The sequence below is a fragment of the Fistularia commersonii genome, chromosome 17 (genome assembly GCF_037954325.1).
Source record: "Fistularia commersonii isolate RoL2024-O1a breed Wild chromosome 17, RoL_Fcom_v1.0, whole genome shotgun sequence".
In the NCBI taxonomy this organism is placed as follows: domain Eukaryota; kingdom Metazoa; phylum Chordata; class Actinopteri; order Syngnathiformes; family Fistulariidae; genus Fistularia; species Fistularia commersonii.
Window position 1 is genome coordinate 8,944,332 of NC_141300.1, and position 15,652 is coordinate 8,959,983.

At 37.9% G+C, this 15,652-nt stretch overlaps 1 protein-coding gene across 1 annotated transcript in view; it reads right to left on the bottom strand.

Moving 5' to 3' along the window:
• LOC147224960 (axonemal central pair apparatus protein HYDIN-like) overlaps window positions 1–15,363 on the bottom strand; it is a 42,354-nt gene extending 26,991 nt beyond the window's left edge. The window contains exons 1-30 of the mRNA XM_086163674.1: window positions 15,226–15,363; window positions 14,304–14,438; window positions 13,710–13,909; window positions 12,828–12,952; window positions 11,812–12,013; window positions 11,343–11,520; window positions 10,817–10,916; window positions 10,528–10,646; window positions 10,199–10,422; window positions 9,936–10,003; window positions 9,489–9,730; window positions 9,278–9,378; window positions 8,779–8,914; window positions 8,053–8,217; window positions 7,778–7,930; window positions 6,812–7,050; window positions 6,416–6,713; window positions 6,163–6,306; window positions 5,782–5,925; window positions 5,387–5,479; window positions 4,920–5,140; window positions 4,511–4,610; window positions 3,814–4,023; window positions 2,830–2,988; window positions 2,558–2,732; window positions 2,237–2,361; window positions 1,579–1,706; window positions 1,106–1,242; window positions 954–961; window positions 170–337 (exon numbers count right to left, since the gene is read on the bottom strand). Coding sequence (XP_086019800.1) covers window positions 170–337; window positions 954–961; window positions 1,106–1,242; window positions 1,579–1,706; window positions 2,237–2,361; window positions 2,558–2,732; window positions 2,830–2,988; window positions 3,814–4,023; window positions 4,511–4,610; window positions 4,920–5,140; window positions 5,387–5,479; window positions 5,782–5,925; window positions 6,163–6,306; window positions 6,416–6,713; window positions 6,812–7,050; window positions 7,778–7,930; window positions 8,053–8,217; window positions 8,779–8,914; window positions 9,278–9,378; window positions 9,489–9,730; window positions 9,936–10,003; window positions 10,199–10,422; window positions 10,528–10,646; window positions 10,817–10,916; window positions 11,343–11,520; window positions 11,812–12,013; window positions 12,828–12,952; window positions 13,710–13,909; window positions 14,304–14,438; window positions 15,226–15,363 — 4,635 coding nt within the window. The remainder of the gene's footprint in view (window positions 1–169; window positions 338–953; window positions 962–1,105; window positions 1,243–1,578; window positions 1,707–2,236; window positions 2,362–2,557; window positions 2,733–2,829; window positions 2,989–3,813; window positions 4,024–4,510; window positions 4,611–4,919; window positions 5,141–5,386; window positions 5,480–5,781; window positions 5,926–6,162; window positions 6,307–6,415; window positions 6,714–6,811; window positions 7,051–7,777; window positions 7,931–8,052; window positions 8,218–8,778; window positions 8,915–9,277; window positions 9,379–9,488; window positions 9,731–9,935; window positions 10,004–10,198; window positions 10,423–10,527; window positions 10,647–10,816; window positions 10,917–11,342; window positions 11,521–11,811; window positions 12,014–12,827; window positions 12,953–13,709; window positions 13,910–14,303; window positions 14,439–15,225) is intronic.
• Between the last annotated feature and the right edge of the window lie 289 nt (window positions 15,364–15,652).

Consider the following 15,652-nt stretch of genomic DNA (forward strand, 5'->3'; position numbering starts at 1 on the left):
GCTACTACCTAGTCCACAATAGCTACCTCTTCTACTCTTCCATTTCCCTCATTCATCAGCTCTTCAAAGTATTATTTCCATCTTCCCATCACACTTGTATTGCACTACTCTGTATTGCACTACCTCTATTGCACTACTTTGCACAATATGCCAATTTTGCACAACCTACCACAATTGCCCCGATTTCACTCTTCTGTTTCTGATTCTGAGCTCCAGTTGTCCAGTCATCTAAAAGCTCTCCCCGACCACCCCGAGCCTTTCTCAATACTTTCCTGAAAACCATTGCTCCTCCTTTTTCAGCTTCCAACACTTCGTCCTCCACTCTGCCATCTTCATCCTTGTCACAAAATTCATCCGTCAAACCCGCATCCTATGCTGTCTGGCTATTCTCACCTACCACTACTTTGCAATCACTGATCATCTTCTCACTACATTGTCTATAAAAAATGTTTTCAACTTGCATTCTCCTACCTCTGCTCTAATAAGTTACCCTATGTTCCTACCTCTTCTGGAAAAAAAATATTCACTACAGCCATTTCCATCCTTTTTGCACAGTCTACCACCATCTGTCCCCAGTGTTCCAGTGACCAAACCTCATCCTCACCTCTATGTCCTGCCCCATCATATACATTAGAGTCTGCAACAATTAACACTCTCTCACTCCTGGAAATATTCTGCATCACTTCATCTAACCAACTCCAGAATTATTCCTTCTCCTCTTGCTCACACGCCACCTATGGTGCACAGGCATTCGTAACATATAACTTCACATCTAGAATTTCTAGCTTCAGACACGTCAGTCTATCTGACACTGTGTACCTCCAGGCCATTCCTGACAAACTCTTCCTTAAAGATAACTCCAACTCTTTTTCTCTTACTGTCATTAGCATGATAGTGCAACCTAAAACCAGCTCCCCCTACTCATTGGCTGTGTATAACCAAATTAAAATTACCACAATCACTACGGGAGGGGTTGGAACTTCATTAGCTTAGTCTCAATCTAACATGTACTTTGAGGAAATCAAATTATTTTACGCTAACTACTAGTTATAAAACAGTTAGCAATATGAAAAAAAATAAAGCTTTTTGCCATTATATATGTTACCTGTGCCAACAAGGACTTTGCAGTTTGCATGAAAGGACACAGCCACTGATCCAGTATTTGTGACATTTAGAGTGTGACCTACAGCCTTGCCAAGAATGACATAACCAAAATCCAAAATATACTCTGGGAGCAGCAATCTAAGGGGTAGATAAAGATGGGAAATTACAGAAATGATTAACAAGAGATTTGAAACCTGAGGCTTTCTTAAAAGGTCTTTTTTATATTATATATATATATATATATATTTTATCTTATCTTAGTTGTTTTTTGATGACCGTTCTCATGAGTTTAATGTGGCATTAATGAAATCAGTAAACAATCACCATGCTATTACTTGAGCGAACTTTTAGGGTAAACATCATTCATTTATCCAGACTCCTGGAGTTCCTCCAAAGACTTTCACATTTGTCATTTTGGCCCATCTGTTCAGTGTCTGTATGTGTGCGCACGCATACGTGTGCATATGTGCTTACTTTGTAAGTCTGAGGCATTTTCTGTATGAGCCTTGCAAGTCTGTCAGCACTGCCAGGTTCTCAGTGACAGCAAGAGCATCTTCCTTGACTAGTATTCTGTCAATCTCCATGTGAAGAGTCTCTTCATCCTTGAGAGTAAATTAATAAATATTATAAAGTCTCAGAGAGCCATTAACACGATCCATCTATTTATCAATCAATCGATTTAGCTATAGCAAGATTGATGTTACATAGGATACATATTTTGTAATGCATCCTTCAAAGACATTGACTATTTATCTTTATCTATATGTGGAACATTATGAAGCTCTGAAATCCAAACTGAAATGTTATTCATTGCACATTAAATCATTTTTATGTGCATTTTAGTGGGTAAGATTAGTATTTTGGTCTGACCCTGTAAAGCATCTCTTCAAAACATCAAAATAATGCAATTAAATTTTGAGGGATTATTAGTATTTGGAGATTTTTTTTTTTTTTTTCAATTAACGCTAATACATTGATGATAACCACATTATTGAAATCCAATAAATTGAAGTTTTTACACTTCTTATGAACTGTTCGTGAATTTTAAAAAAAGAAGAAACATGCAAAGGTATTAAAAAAGCAGATGGAAAGGCAAAACCAACAATAAAATCATTATATTTTAGCCTCTGACCGTGAAGGTGCTGATGGTTTCTGTAGCTGAACGTCTACTGGTGATGCTCTCATTATCAAACCTGGTTTTATATACTTCTACATTTGCTCTAGCCTGCTGCACCACATCTCTGTAGCACTCCTCAGCTGCAAGAGAATCATAGCATTAAATCCAACAGCTGTGATGGATTTAAGTTTGTGCATTTCAATATTGGAGTCGCTTGTCTGTCTACCAACATATTAGGGGGAAAAAATGCATATGCTGTATCCTAAAGCTTGCATCATTTTCCTTTTTATAAAATCATATCTATATATATTGGTGAAAGTGTGTTTATGTATGTACACAGATTCCGTGACAGATTCAGGCTGATTCTTGGAAACACTCCCTCTCCAATCACTGTGATTTCCTGTGGTGGAAGGTGAGCCACGACCAACTGAAGACTTCTTTCAAACACTTCAGGGATACCTGGGAGAAAGATTACATGCAGGCATTGCTCCATGCCTGCATCAACATAGCCCTGTGATATGAAAAAAGTGAGGTTTTTAAGTTATTACAGTTAATCTTAACTGTAATAAATCCCTTCTGGTATCTGAAATGTTTTAAAATCAACTTACACTGTTGGGAATAGCAGTGGGCTGGCCAAGTCTAATTGTCATAGCATCTGCTTCTTTCTCATCCTCCTGCTCCTTTTGAGGTGGGTAAATTTTAAATTTGAAACCAACTTTGCCAGTATTTCTCAAGGTCAAATAAGCTTCTCCCACTTGATCAAAATGCTGAAAAATGAAGAAAGACTGAGTGAAGAAAGGTAACTTCTTTTGTTGTTTTGGATGGAGTTTGGTTCTTTCATTGAATTTTCATGATTAAAGAAAATGTGAGGTTTTTATTTTAATTTTATTTTAATTGAAAAGGAAAAAAATTAGGGTCCCATAAAAGAGTTATAAGGTAGTCAGAGGATTGTGCTGAACAACCAGGAATACTGCTGAACATCCTGAAAGGTCAAGAAACATTCACTCATTTCCACCAATCCTTCCTGTGGACACCAATGATATCTCAAGTTAAGGACTTGTATAAATACTGAGGGAATTGCTGTTGTAAAACATGACAATGAAAGCCAGTTCATAATTCATATAAAAAGGGTTGGAAAATATATATTTTTTTGGAATCTAAAATGTACAGAAATATACTCAATGTTTTTGAACAGAACATTCTACAAAGAGGAAATATGTGGAATTGTGACTTGTAAAATGTATTGCAATGCAGCAAACAAATCATCAATCACAAAATAAAAAATGATATTTCCTCAAAATATTTTCATGAATAAGGAATTCGTCATACTGCATGTTTTTGCAACTACAAAAAGATGTCCAAGATTTAATTGGACCCAGTATGAGCACATTTTAAAGATAACAAGACTTCAAGGACACAACTCTGAAACTTGAATTAAAGCGTTAAGCCTTTGCTTAAGAAACTACCACTAATCACATTAGACCTAAATGGCCCTTCTGCATCAACCCATCAGCTAAACACAATCTTATTGAATCAATTAGCTAACCAAATTCATATTCTGTACCTCTGCACAAACAGGCTGACATCTGTACCTGCAATCCAAAGTCAACAACAGTTGAATCCAGGACATAACTGACTTCTGACGCTTCTCCCCTCAGGATGATGTCGTATGTTGGTCCTTCCTCCACTTGGCACTGTGCAATCACTTCTTTACTAACATAATGATGACCATAGAAGAAAAATGCAACCAACTGCTGTTCCCCAGGTAACAGATGACCATAGCTTGGTAAGACATCAAATACCTAGAGAAATAAAATGACAAAGGCAAGAAGGCTCGGTTTAAAACTGTGTCTAATGCCATCTTTAACTATACATGTTCAACTCATGTGTCAGTGTTTCTCTTATTGAGCCATGAAACACTCCAGTGTTTCTTGACACCCTCTTACTCAGGGTTTATTTCATATATATATGAAAAAAGTTACATGTGAGCAAGTCATAATTTGGTTCACATTGTCTTGGCCCTGGAAGAGCCTGTGGCTAATGACAAATGCATCCACTTCATTTGTGCTGCACTGTGAAGGACAACACATATTGGATTCGCTCAGCCTAAAACAAACAAAAAATTTAAATAAAATAATGCAAATGCGATATGTGTTGCCCTTCACAGTCTAGCGCAATGAAGTGGATGCATTTGTAATAAGCTGCAGGCTCTTCCAGGGCCCAGACAATGTGAAACAAATTATGAATTGTTCACATGAGACTTTTTCCAAATTTCAAATATTTGCCTACCTCTTCCACACACATAGAGCACTGGGTGAGGGGTTCATGTGCACAAGGCTTGTGACTGACAAAAGTTGAATCAGGAATAGCAGGAGCTCCAGATGAATCGCTCCCATCTTCATTCTCAACTGCAGATGTTAAGTAATTTGCAAGTTCTTGCTTGCTGTGTGGGAAAATGAATAGCATAAATGGGTGGTAGAGTAAGTAAAGCAAAAATAATACTCAATTATTCTTCCAAAATAGGGGAAGAAACACATTCTAAACTTAGCAACAAAAAATGAAAAGATGGTCATAATGTATCTAAATAATTATTGTACGTCATACCTAATATGAATAATTAAACATGTGAAATTTATATTTAAATGTACAGGTGTCTTGGTATCTTGCTTCAATTTAAATATATACAGTATATCCATACCTGACAGCACAGTGTGTCTTGTTTACCAGACAAGTCCAGCGATAAAAAACAAGCAGTGGAGAGCAGTTTGTGATTGTGAGTTCTCTACGAGTCTCAGAACCATTGAGCACACAGCCGAAATCCACTGTGGTAGAGGAGAAGTGAAGGTTGGGGAAATGGACCTCAGCATGTAGATTCACTACATCCTGCTGTGGATGCCTGTGGTAGTGCACTTCAAGGATCTAGAAAATGTATGGCATTCATAGATTGTCACTCACAGACTTTTCTGGCTCAAGGGCCATTAAACTTTTTAAGGGATAGAGACCAGCAATTCTAGTTCAAGAGTAAACTTTTTTTTTCTTTTCATATCTGTTTAATTATTGCCAAGTCGAATAAATCATGGCATTATCTGAAGTTAAACAGTGTCTCAAACAGATTAAAAAGGAAACACTGCAGTTTAAATTTTACAAAAACTTGTTGTTTTGTACCTCATCCATGACTTGTGAAACCTTATCCTGACAGAAAGTTGGATCAAAACATATCCACAACTCAGCTTGCGTCCCATTATCTAAAAACATGCACTGGAAGACAACAAAACAATTTTGTTGTTAGTGAAACACGATTCATGGTATAACTGCAATATCAGTTCATTGACTTCCCGGGTAAATCAATCAACATGACACTGGAGTTCTTCGAAATACTTGTGATGCTTCACAAGTCCAAGGGCCCATTTTAATGATAGCATAATGCTCATCGCCCATATAAGAAGGTATGGTGTTTTAATTTTAAGGACAAAGCTTGTGAGATTGTGATGAGAAGGTATATTCAAAATTCTGCATTTCTTGGTTGATTTATTTGCATGGGATAGGTCAAATATAGTTACCTTATTGGTAGCGTTGCTGGGGTTTCCCTGGGCCTCACATAGAGAGAAAGGAGCAACAAGAGAAAGCTCCAATGAAAGCGGCACAGACGAGACATTCCTTAAAACTAGCTTCTCATAAAGTGAAACAAGACTCTGTCCTGGGACCTGCAAGACATAAACATGATTTGGGCATAAAGAGAACTTTTCATAAAAGTTGGTTGACAAAAAAACACATCAAATACAAGATATTTTGACATAAAGTTGCTAATATTCCTCTTTACTTTACTGATATGTAGAGCCACAAAAGAAAATCATATGGACAATGTTTTGATACTGCTCAGTGCCAAATACGATTATACTGCAACTGAATCACACAGTAGTGCTCACAACGTATTAAACAACCTTCTCCATGTAGAACTTCAGCTGCTTGGGAGAAATTTGTAGGATCGGAGCCACAAAGCAACAGGACACATCCACGGACATGATGTGCTCATAACTGCTCTGGCGCCCCACAATACCGATGCATAGAAGACGTTCCCTCACAACCTGGTCGAACAAAATGCATTAACATGGAAGGATGTTTTAAATTAGCTCCAGACCGATTCCTATATTAGATATGGATAATTTTTGGGATTGTGCTGATAGGTATTGTTACCTTTGGGGAGTCTGAGGAGCCTTCCAGCACCATGTCGATTGAGGTACCTGGAAAAAGCTCCACACGAGTAGGGCTGATGCTGAACACTGGCCTGACAGTTGTGGAGGACACCGGGGATCCGCAGGTGACCACATCCTTATTCTTTACAGGAGGGATAGGGTTTATAAAGATTTGACTCTGTGAATTTTCTCCTTTGCGGATTTTGGTTGAGGTCAGCGAGCCATCAGTCCTCCAGTAGAGCCGGTGTGTGCGTTGGCCAAGGTTGGTTAGTTTGAAATGATATTGGCATAATTCATGGCTTTGAGGATACAAGGATAATACAAAAGTTTAGTTAACATTGTAAATCACAATGACAGACACAATGTTATTCCTGAAAAGTAACTACTTCCTTTATACCTGAAGTGTGTGCCTAGATCAAGACAAGGGGATAATGGCTTGTCACTGACTATTGTGGTTCCAGTGCCTGTTGCATACAGGGAAACTGTGTATCTTTCACCATCTTGGATGGATACTTTTAGCTTGTCTTGGAAGAAGAGCGTGTCTTTCAGGTGTGCCACAACCCTGAGCTCAAGCTGGCCTTTTGCTGGAACTTCCCCTTCCATGGGCTCCACGTGCCAAAGAGATCTCTCTTGACTCTAAAGAAAGACATTTTTCCAACCATGAACTAAAGGAATGGAGCTATTACTTCTACAATAGTTCTGTCTTTGAGTCTGCAGTGAAAATAAACTCGATGATGTGATAGATGATGATATTTTTACATCAGTAGCCAGTCAATCTCAGTGTGATATTTGGAGACATCGAAATATTCAGCCTCTCCTTCAGTAAAACCCACTTCATTTTTTTGGACTGTGATAGAAACTGGAGAACCCAAAGAAGCACCTATGCAGGCATGGGGCGAATATGTAAACTCTTCACAAAAATAACTCATCCAGCACTGGAATAAAACCAAGAACCTTCCTGCTGTAACGGGAGATTAATGCACAGTGCACTGCCATAGCAACCCGGAAAGAGAATGGCAGGATTTAAAGTGCATTTCTTGTGTAAAATTTAGAGCCACAGACAGTTTGCCCTTTCATTCATATAATTTCGAAATCATAAAATAGCGCCATGTGACTGGTTTACAGTGATAGACCAATCTAGTTTGAGGAAACTGTCAGTTTTCAAAGAATATAACAAGATTTAAAATGTGACCAACTACCCAGGGAGTGAGAGTGAATGAACTCAAAAAGAAATGTTTGCATGGAGTGTAAAATCTAATAATTACTAAAGACTATAAAAGGAGAATGGGCAAATAACCATAAAATATTTTCACATTTTCACATGCCATCTTGTTGCAATGAAAAAAGTGTTTTGTGTCTGTACCATGTGAGCTGTAAATCTAGCTGGAATAGGCGTCTTGTTGGACATAAGCAAGGTTCTTGTAGTGTCAGTCAGAACTGGTATTCGACCAAAATCAAGCTGTCCACTTTGAATTTGAACATTCGGACCGTGGCCGTTGCATGACAAGATAACCTCCTGAAACCAAAAGAACAGTAGAGAATTATCACAGCTCAAAAAAAAAAACATTTGGACAAACCTGACTCAAACATGCACAGCAATATTCAATTTACTGCACATTTAGTCACACATCTACTGACCAAGGGAGGGTGGATGCTGCCAAATACAGCAATGCGTAGAGTTTGACGCAATTTTCCAACAGCCTTGGCCAACAAGCGCACAGGAAGTTCTGCTGTACTCTGTGCAAAAATCAATCCTCTGGGTTTGGAACTGTAAAAAGTCAATGCTGGATTTTCCTCATTTTCCTGAGAGAGGGAAACAAATACATTTTTGTTTCTGTTTTTTTTTTTTTTTTTAAATGCATATACCATATGTTTAATCATTGAGTAATTTTATTAAAACTTGTGTCTGTGGAGTTTGTCAGCCATTCAGGTAATGGAGAATTCTTTTTAAAATCTTTTTGTCATGGTAACTGGACTTGATATTCTCCACTTGAAAAGTGGACTTTCAATTCATGAAATTTTAAGAGAAGAAATACTTAAATTGTTGATGTTAAATATTAAAAGCAGATAGCTTTTTTCATTGCAGAGATCACATTAAGAGATGAGATTTACTGGGCACTTTATCAGATGTGTTCATCAAAATGGAAAGCAGTACTTTATTACATGTATTTCTGTTTTCAACAGAAAAGTGTACCAGTGTACTGGGAATACCAAGTAAAAGACTTTATGACACGAGTTATCATCATGTCTTTTAAAATGTGTTTTTTCTGTCTCTTCTATCATAACCTTGTGTTCACATAAGGTACACATGCACCCAACATTTTTTTTTTGTTTGATTCTTTTTTCTGCTGTACTTGTCTTAACCTGTTCTAGCATTCCAAAGCAGGCAGGAAGAGGGTTGGTGTTGATCAGCCGCACATTCTGTTCATAAGGGTAATCAATAAAACACCTTTGCAAGTCCAACACTGGGGTCTCCACCACAATTTCAGGAACAACACATCTGCTCATGGACAGAAATTGGAAAGGACAAACATGGATTCCAAAAAGGAAAGATCTGATGCTTATTATACCACACAACCATTGTATCATGTAAAAAGAGCAGTCAAACTCAAGAGCACTGATTCATATATTTATGATTGCAGAGACTGGAATGAGGACGCACAATTACTTCTGAGTTCTCAGGCCCGGTGACGCCTATTTTGATATATTAAATTAGATGCTTCATTTTTCAATACACATCTCAGATTTGTTGACATCAAAAGGCAAGCCGATGCAAAATACTGGTCACATGTTACTGATCAAAGTTCCTTTCAAAATGTATTTACTTTGAGAGAACAGGACAAGCCTTTACAGTAAGAGTCACCTTGCGTTGATCGGCAGAGTCTTGATCTCCTCCCCAACACCCTCAACATCTACAACCAGAGCCATACTGTAAGCCCTGACTGTGTTGGAGCACAGTGTCACCTATAAGCACAAAATGAAAACTATAATGTCGGTCGTATTTTCCTTTTTTTTAACATCTGTTTGACGGTGGTTGGTAAGATAAGATAGTCAAATGATTCATGGGTTCATACCATGATGTTGATGTCTGACATGGCACGTACAGACCCTGAAGCCGGACTGACGGTAAACTCCATTGGCCTTTCATGCAGATCTTTAGCAGCGCTGCCTTGCCAGTTGTTCCTGCACAATTCAGACACCTGTCTGGCACTAGACACACTGGGAGCTCCGGTGCCATCACCCAGAACACGCAGGGCAAAGGTCATAGGCACAAAGGAGGTGTTAAATAATGTACAAATTGATTTTTGTGGGAAACCTGTATGGACAGATAAGAGTTGGAGAGATAAAAGATTAAAGCAGAATAGATAACAAACATTGATCAATGTTGCCAATAAGGAGGTGGCTGAAATGGAGACCATTTGTTTCTTCCGTTCTATGCCACTAAACATAGACTGGCTCCTGAGCCCGAGTATAAATCACAACAGTGAAAAAAAAAACTAGGCCAAAATCTTGAAACTCACCAAAGGCAACATCTCCAAAATTGAGCTCTGGTACATTAAAGTGGAAAGTGGGGGCAATGACACAACCCCTAAAACCAAACACATGAACAAAAAAACATGAGACATTTTGTGGAAAATCTAGGTTCAAGATTCTTATAATGCACTCTGAAGTTAAGTAAATGGCCATTGTAAGAACTCAAAGATCAATTGTAACAGCTTTTGAAATATTTTGATTACCTCCGTTGTTATAATGTGCTGCTTATATCAGAGTTGAGATAGTTTACCTGAAAGTCAAGGTAAGTTGTTTTGGCTCTCCAGAGATAGTCACTCGCAATTCCTCAGAGAAAGTTCCCAAAATGCAACTGTGGAAAGTGATTTTGATGAACTGGCAGGCCCCGGGGGGAACAACACCATCTTCAGGACAGAAAGAGAAATAACGACCAAATGCGGTGTCGGGGCTTGATAATCTGAAAGGAGCATCAATCAACCCGCTGTTTGACAGCAGCACCTGCACAAAGACATTGCTTTGGTGAGAGACAGCACTTGTCAAATTGACAACATTACAGTAATGCACAAATGTATAATTGAATTTCTACACAAAAATGGCTTTCACCTCATAATTGTCTGTATCCCAGATGAACACATTTTTCATATCCATTAGATCAAAATTAGCTTGGAGTTTAGGTCCCAGTCCCTCACCTTTGATTGTCAAAGGTAGGCGGGATTCATGACCTGTGTGCAGGCACAGACAATCTTTAGAAAAATTGTCAAAATGCAGAAAAAACAACTGAAAAAAAACCCGCTACTTTTTATTTATTTTGCATGCTCACAAAATTGTTTATTCTGTCAGAGCAGAAAATACACTTTGAAAATGTGTTGTAATTGTCAAACTGGAAACTGACCTGTGATGTCACAAAATATGGTTTCCTCATATAACTTTGCCTCCTCGGGCTTGAAGACGATAGTGAATTCTGCAGCAGTGTTAGGCCAAATTTCTCCTGCCTTAATAATGGAAAGAAGATGAAAACTCACCATTATTTCTTTGCAAATTTTACTGAAATTTATACATTGTATTGAAGCAATATTTAAAAACAAAGGTTTTTAGCATTTGAAAAATTTGGCAATAATTAACAGTGCGTCATTATAAATGAAATCTTTGATAACCAAAAAAAACTGGGAAGACTATATTTGTTTTGCTGTGGGAAATAATGAACAGGAATTATTATGTCTTCTCTTGATGCGTTTTGAAATGCTTCATCGTAAGATCCTTTGTTTAGCAAGGAGTCACAGTTTCTTTCCTTGTCAAAGATGTTTATATTGGGATCATTGCTGTCAGTCTATCATTCAGAAGGCTTATTTTTAGTGCTACTGGTCAAAGAGGAGGGGCAGTGGGACTACCATCAAAAATAAAACGAAAGAAACACAAACCACTGGTTCAATAGATATGCAGCTGTGTGAAAGGTTGAGCAAAGAGTCCTTTGCAGTCTGACGTCTGCACTCCTGGATTGCTCTGGACAGCAGTGGGACACAATGAATTTCTGTGTTGTCAGATTGACTCTGAAAAATCAACTGTTCCTTCTCCTTTTGTTGGATCACCAAGTCATCACTGGAGACAGACATAGCAACAGTCAAAAAGACAAAAGACGGGGTCGTAGCATTAGAAAAGAGAGTAGAACAAAAAAGCTAATGGGAAAAAAGCGAAATGTGAGCTATTTCTGGCACCATACACTGGGAAGGTTTAGTTGATCTTACTTGCTATAAGTACCCTGACACAATGATCTTATTAAGAATGCATGTGGTGTCAGTCCATATCAACGTGTAGGATTATTGAGCTTGCATTCACACAAGAAGCTCAAAAAAGCTCTAAAATTATAAAAATAGCGCTTTCCATATGTACCTTAATAAGCACAGATCCTCTTCTTGCTTGTTTGACCATGTGGTCCAGTAGTACTGAAGAGGGATATCACTGTTGTTTGTGAGGGACACTGTGTGTGTGTTATTGAGGGTGATGTAAGTCTTTTTCAGCAGGACAACGTCAGATTCAAAATTGACGTTTAGTTCCTCACAGGTTCCGTAGAGGCCAATATATACAACTTCCCCTGGGTAAACGAACAGGCACAGTCAAGACTCATGTCACACAGATCACCAGAAGCACCCGTGTGTTGAGATCTCTATCCAACTATGTTGCACAGGTCATGCTAAGATGAATGACCAGTATACATATCCTCCACAGCACTAATAGTGCTGACAGTCTCTTAGTTACTTTTCGTTACTTCCCTCAGTGCTTGCTTGGCGCATGGAACTTATATCGTTTTCTTTACTGGACAGCAGTAGCTCTAAGTTTGCTGGCCTCTCACCATCATTAGCAAAATGCATCATCAGACAGACTGTGCATAGCTATATCAAGAGGGAATGAATGAATGAATGAATGAATGAATGGTGACTGAGCTCAAGTTCCACAGAATTACTCCATTATTCATTTTGATAAAATCAAGAAATAATTTGATTTTAATTTGTTTGAGTCATAATCACAATTATTCATTATTCCTTCATGTACCCAGTTTATCAATTTTCACAGCAGACCACATATAATTACAACTGCAGCGAATTATACAAAAAATAAAAGCTTTAATTACTACTCATTGCCTGCCAGGGAATAAAGCATTTGATTTAACCTGTATTATCATCAAACCGAATTTCCAAAAAAAGGGACAAGTGACCAGGCAATGTTTTTTGAATTTGTGTGAATGCATGTGTATGATTGCTGTGAGTGGTTGTGTATACATTCATGTTTTGTCGATGTACAACAGAGAAAAATAGCACAAAACAACTCCAGAGACCAAACATTCTCTCCATGTCTCCTATGGTCAGTTACTCTGAGTGTGATTTTTGCCATTTGTTTGGGTATATTACCAGTATGGTAGTGCAGCACCAGTTCCTGCTTGTGGTCTCCTGAGGTCAAGGGGTTAAAATACACAGTGACCTGCATGCTCTCACCAACATCAAGAGTCCCTGAAGAAGGTGTTACTGAAAAAGGCCTGGAAGAGAATAGTAAAGCATTTCCGTTGTTAAAAAATAATAAAAATGATTTCTCCCTCTCTTTATCCAGTTTTGCAGTGTGTAAACCCAAGAGGAAGATACTTATTTTGCAGAAATTAAAGAAAAAAGGTAGTCTTTCCATTTACACTGCTACAAAAGTCAAATCTTCAAGATTGCGGCTGTGTATTGTGATTTACTTGAAGGTGCAACGATTTGCAATATTAATACAGCTGCGGGATTATTTCTTGATATCATAGTTGTCTTGCACAAGTAAATGGCTCCTTTGGCTACTTATGGCTGAAATGAGTTGAGAAATGGCTTGGTCTAATTAATGATCACATGTGACTGGTTAAAGCAGGATAATCAACTTGTATGTCAGCAGTCGATGATTATAAAGCATTATATGGAAATGAAGATGCACATTTTCAACTGAAATAGTAGTGCAAATGTAAATTGGCCATGTAATCATCCTCAGTTAGAACAGGAGCAAAATGAAAATTCAAAATATGTGGTCACCCAAATACTCTGCCAGAGTTAAGTTGCAAAAAAAGAAGCACTATGAATAAAAAGGTTTAAAGAATGAATCAGAAAGACGTTTTGAAAGAAAATGTAAACAAAAAAGGATATTAGACAGGACTTATTATTATGGATTTCTACTTATTCTATGAATAATAATTCATTTATTATTCATTTGAAGGACTATATTTTTTTTCCACAGTCAACTCATCACACTTAATATCCAATTTTCAAACTCACCTTTGAGTGTGTAACTTAAACATAGACGGGCTGTTTCCTATGTTTCGGACAAGTTGGTTCCTCTGTGAGGAGGCTTTCACTGGACAGGCGGGTAAATGGAGCTCATGGTGGAAGTCAAGAATGGCCCTTGGCCCGATGGCATGGATTGGAATCTCAAACTTCTCCCTCTCAGTCACAAAAACCAGTTTGTGGTGATGGTCCTTCATAGATATGTAGTAGAAAAAAAAAGTGTAAAAAGGGAAAATTCATAAATTAATGTAGGAACATTCTAACTAACTGAACAGAAAAAAAACAAACCTTTTCCTTTACCCCTCAATATAAAGTGGGAATAACTACCTTAAAAAAGTACCGGGGGGGGGATTATCTTTATAATGATAATTTAAATTCAATAGTCATATGAACTTGTTGATTCTTGTTCATTTCAGCCCATGGTTTCCTGAATGTGACGCGGTAGGTTTTTTGTTTTTTTTTTCCTTAACAGTTTCATCAGCTTTGTTAACTTAATATGTTCTCTTTAAATCATAAAAGGTCTGATACAGTTTCCACTGGCCAAATTTAAGTTCTCTCCAAACGCAGTTAAGCGCTTTATTGCACCTTGTTCTCCTGTGGCGTAAAGAGGACAGTGAATGTGGCGGACAGTCCTGGTGCAACTTTCTGTCTTGTGTCTTCTGGAGAAACTACACAAAAAAACTCAGACTCCTGCTGCTCCAGCTTCACCTGCCGTGAAACCTTGATAGAATAAACACAAACATTCAAATACTGGATTGGAATAATCCGAACCATCAAAGTGTTCCCAAAAAATCCAGCTTTACTCTCAAGTAATTCCTCACTCTTTTCAAACAGTTCGTACCCTCTGGCACACACACACACACACACACACACACACACACACACACACACACACACACACACACACACACACACACACACACACACACACAACACACACACATACACAAAAACCCCCACGAGGGATTAATAATGCATAGTAAAAAGTTGAAAAAGTTGAAAGGGGAGACTTTGTAAAAAATATATATACATAATATACACTGCTCAAAAAAATAAAGGGAACACTTAAAAAACACATCCTAGATCTAAATGAATGAAATTATCTTATGAAATACTTTGCTCTTTACACAGTTGAATGTGCTGACAACAAAATCACACAAAAATGATCGATGGAAATCAAATGTATTAACCCATGGAGGTCTGGATTAGGAATCACACTCAAAATTAAAGTGTAAAAACACACTCCAGGCTGATTCAACTTTGATGTAATGCCCTTAAAACAAGTCAAAATGAATCTGTGTTGCTTCCTGAGTGGACACTATGATTTCACAGAAGTGTGATTGACTTGGAGTTACATTGTGTTGTTCAAGTGTTCCCTTTATTTTTTTGAGCAGTATATATTATTTTACACACACACACAGTTCGTTCAGTGTTTTTCTGTTAGTGCGATGGAGGTTTTCCTTCTCAGCACCTGTTTATGGATCAAATAACTCTGCTACTCACACACCTTGTCATTGTTGAAGAGGACTAAGGATAAATTTTGGGTCTGTCCAGGAGTGAAGTTCTGGAAGACCAGCTCAGATGGGCAGGGCTGGAAAGGTGCTTTACATTCATTCCATGGACTTCTGTATGAATGCTCACTCATTGTTACTGACCTGCATAAAAATACATGGATACAATTACAATCTTTTCAAGAGCCTACTCCTTTAACTTTAACCTGTGTAAGATTTATGCATTGTAAAAAGTTGAAAGGGGAGATTTTGAAGATGTCATGTCACAAATGGGAGGCAAAGGTCTGATAAGGGTTTGCATACCCCCCTCATTGCTGTCAAGTTGCTGGTCACCTACTGTACATGATTTTTAAGAATGAACAAACCAAAAAAATCCTTATATAGTTCCCATTCCCATTACTCTGCCAAAACACTGTGCGCAAC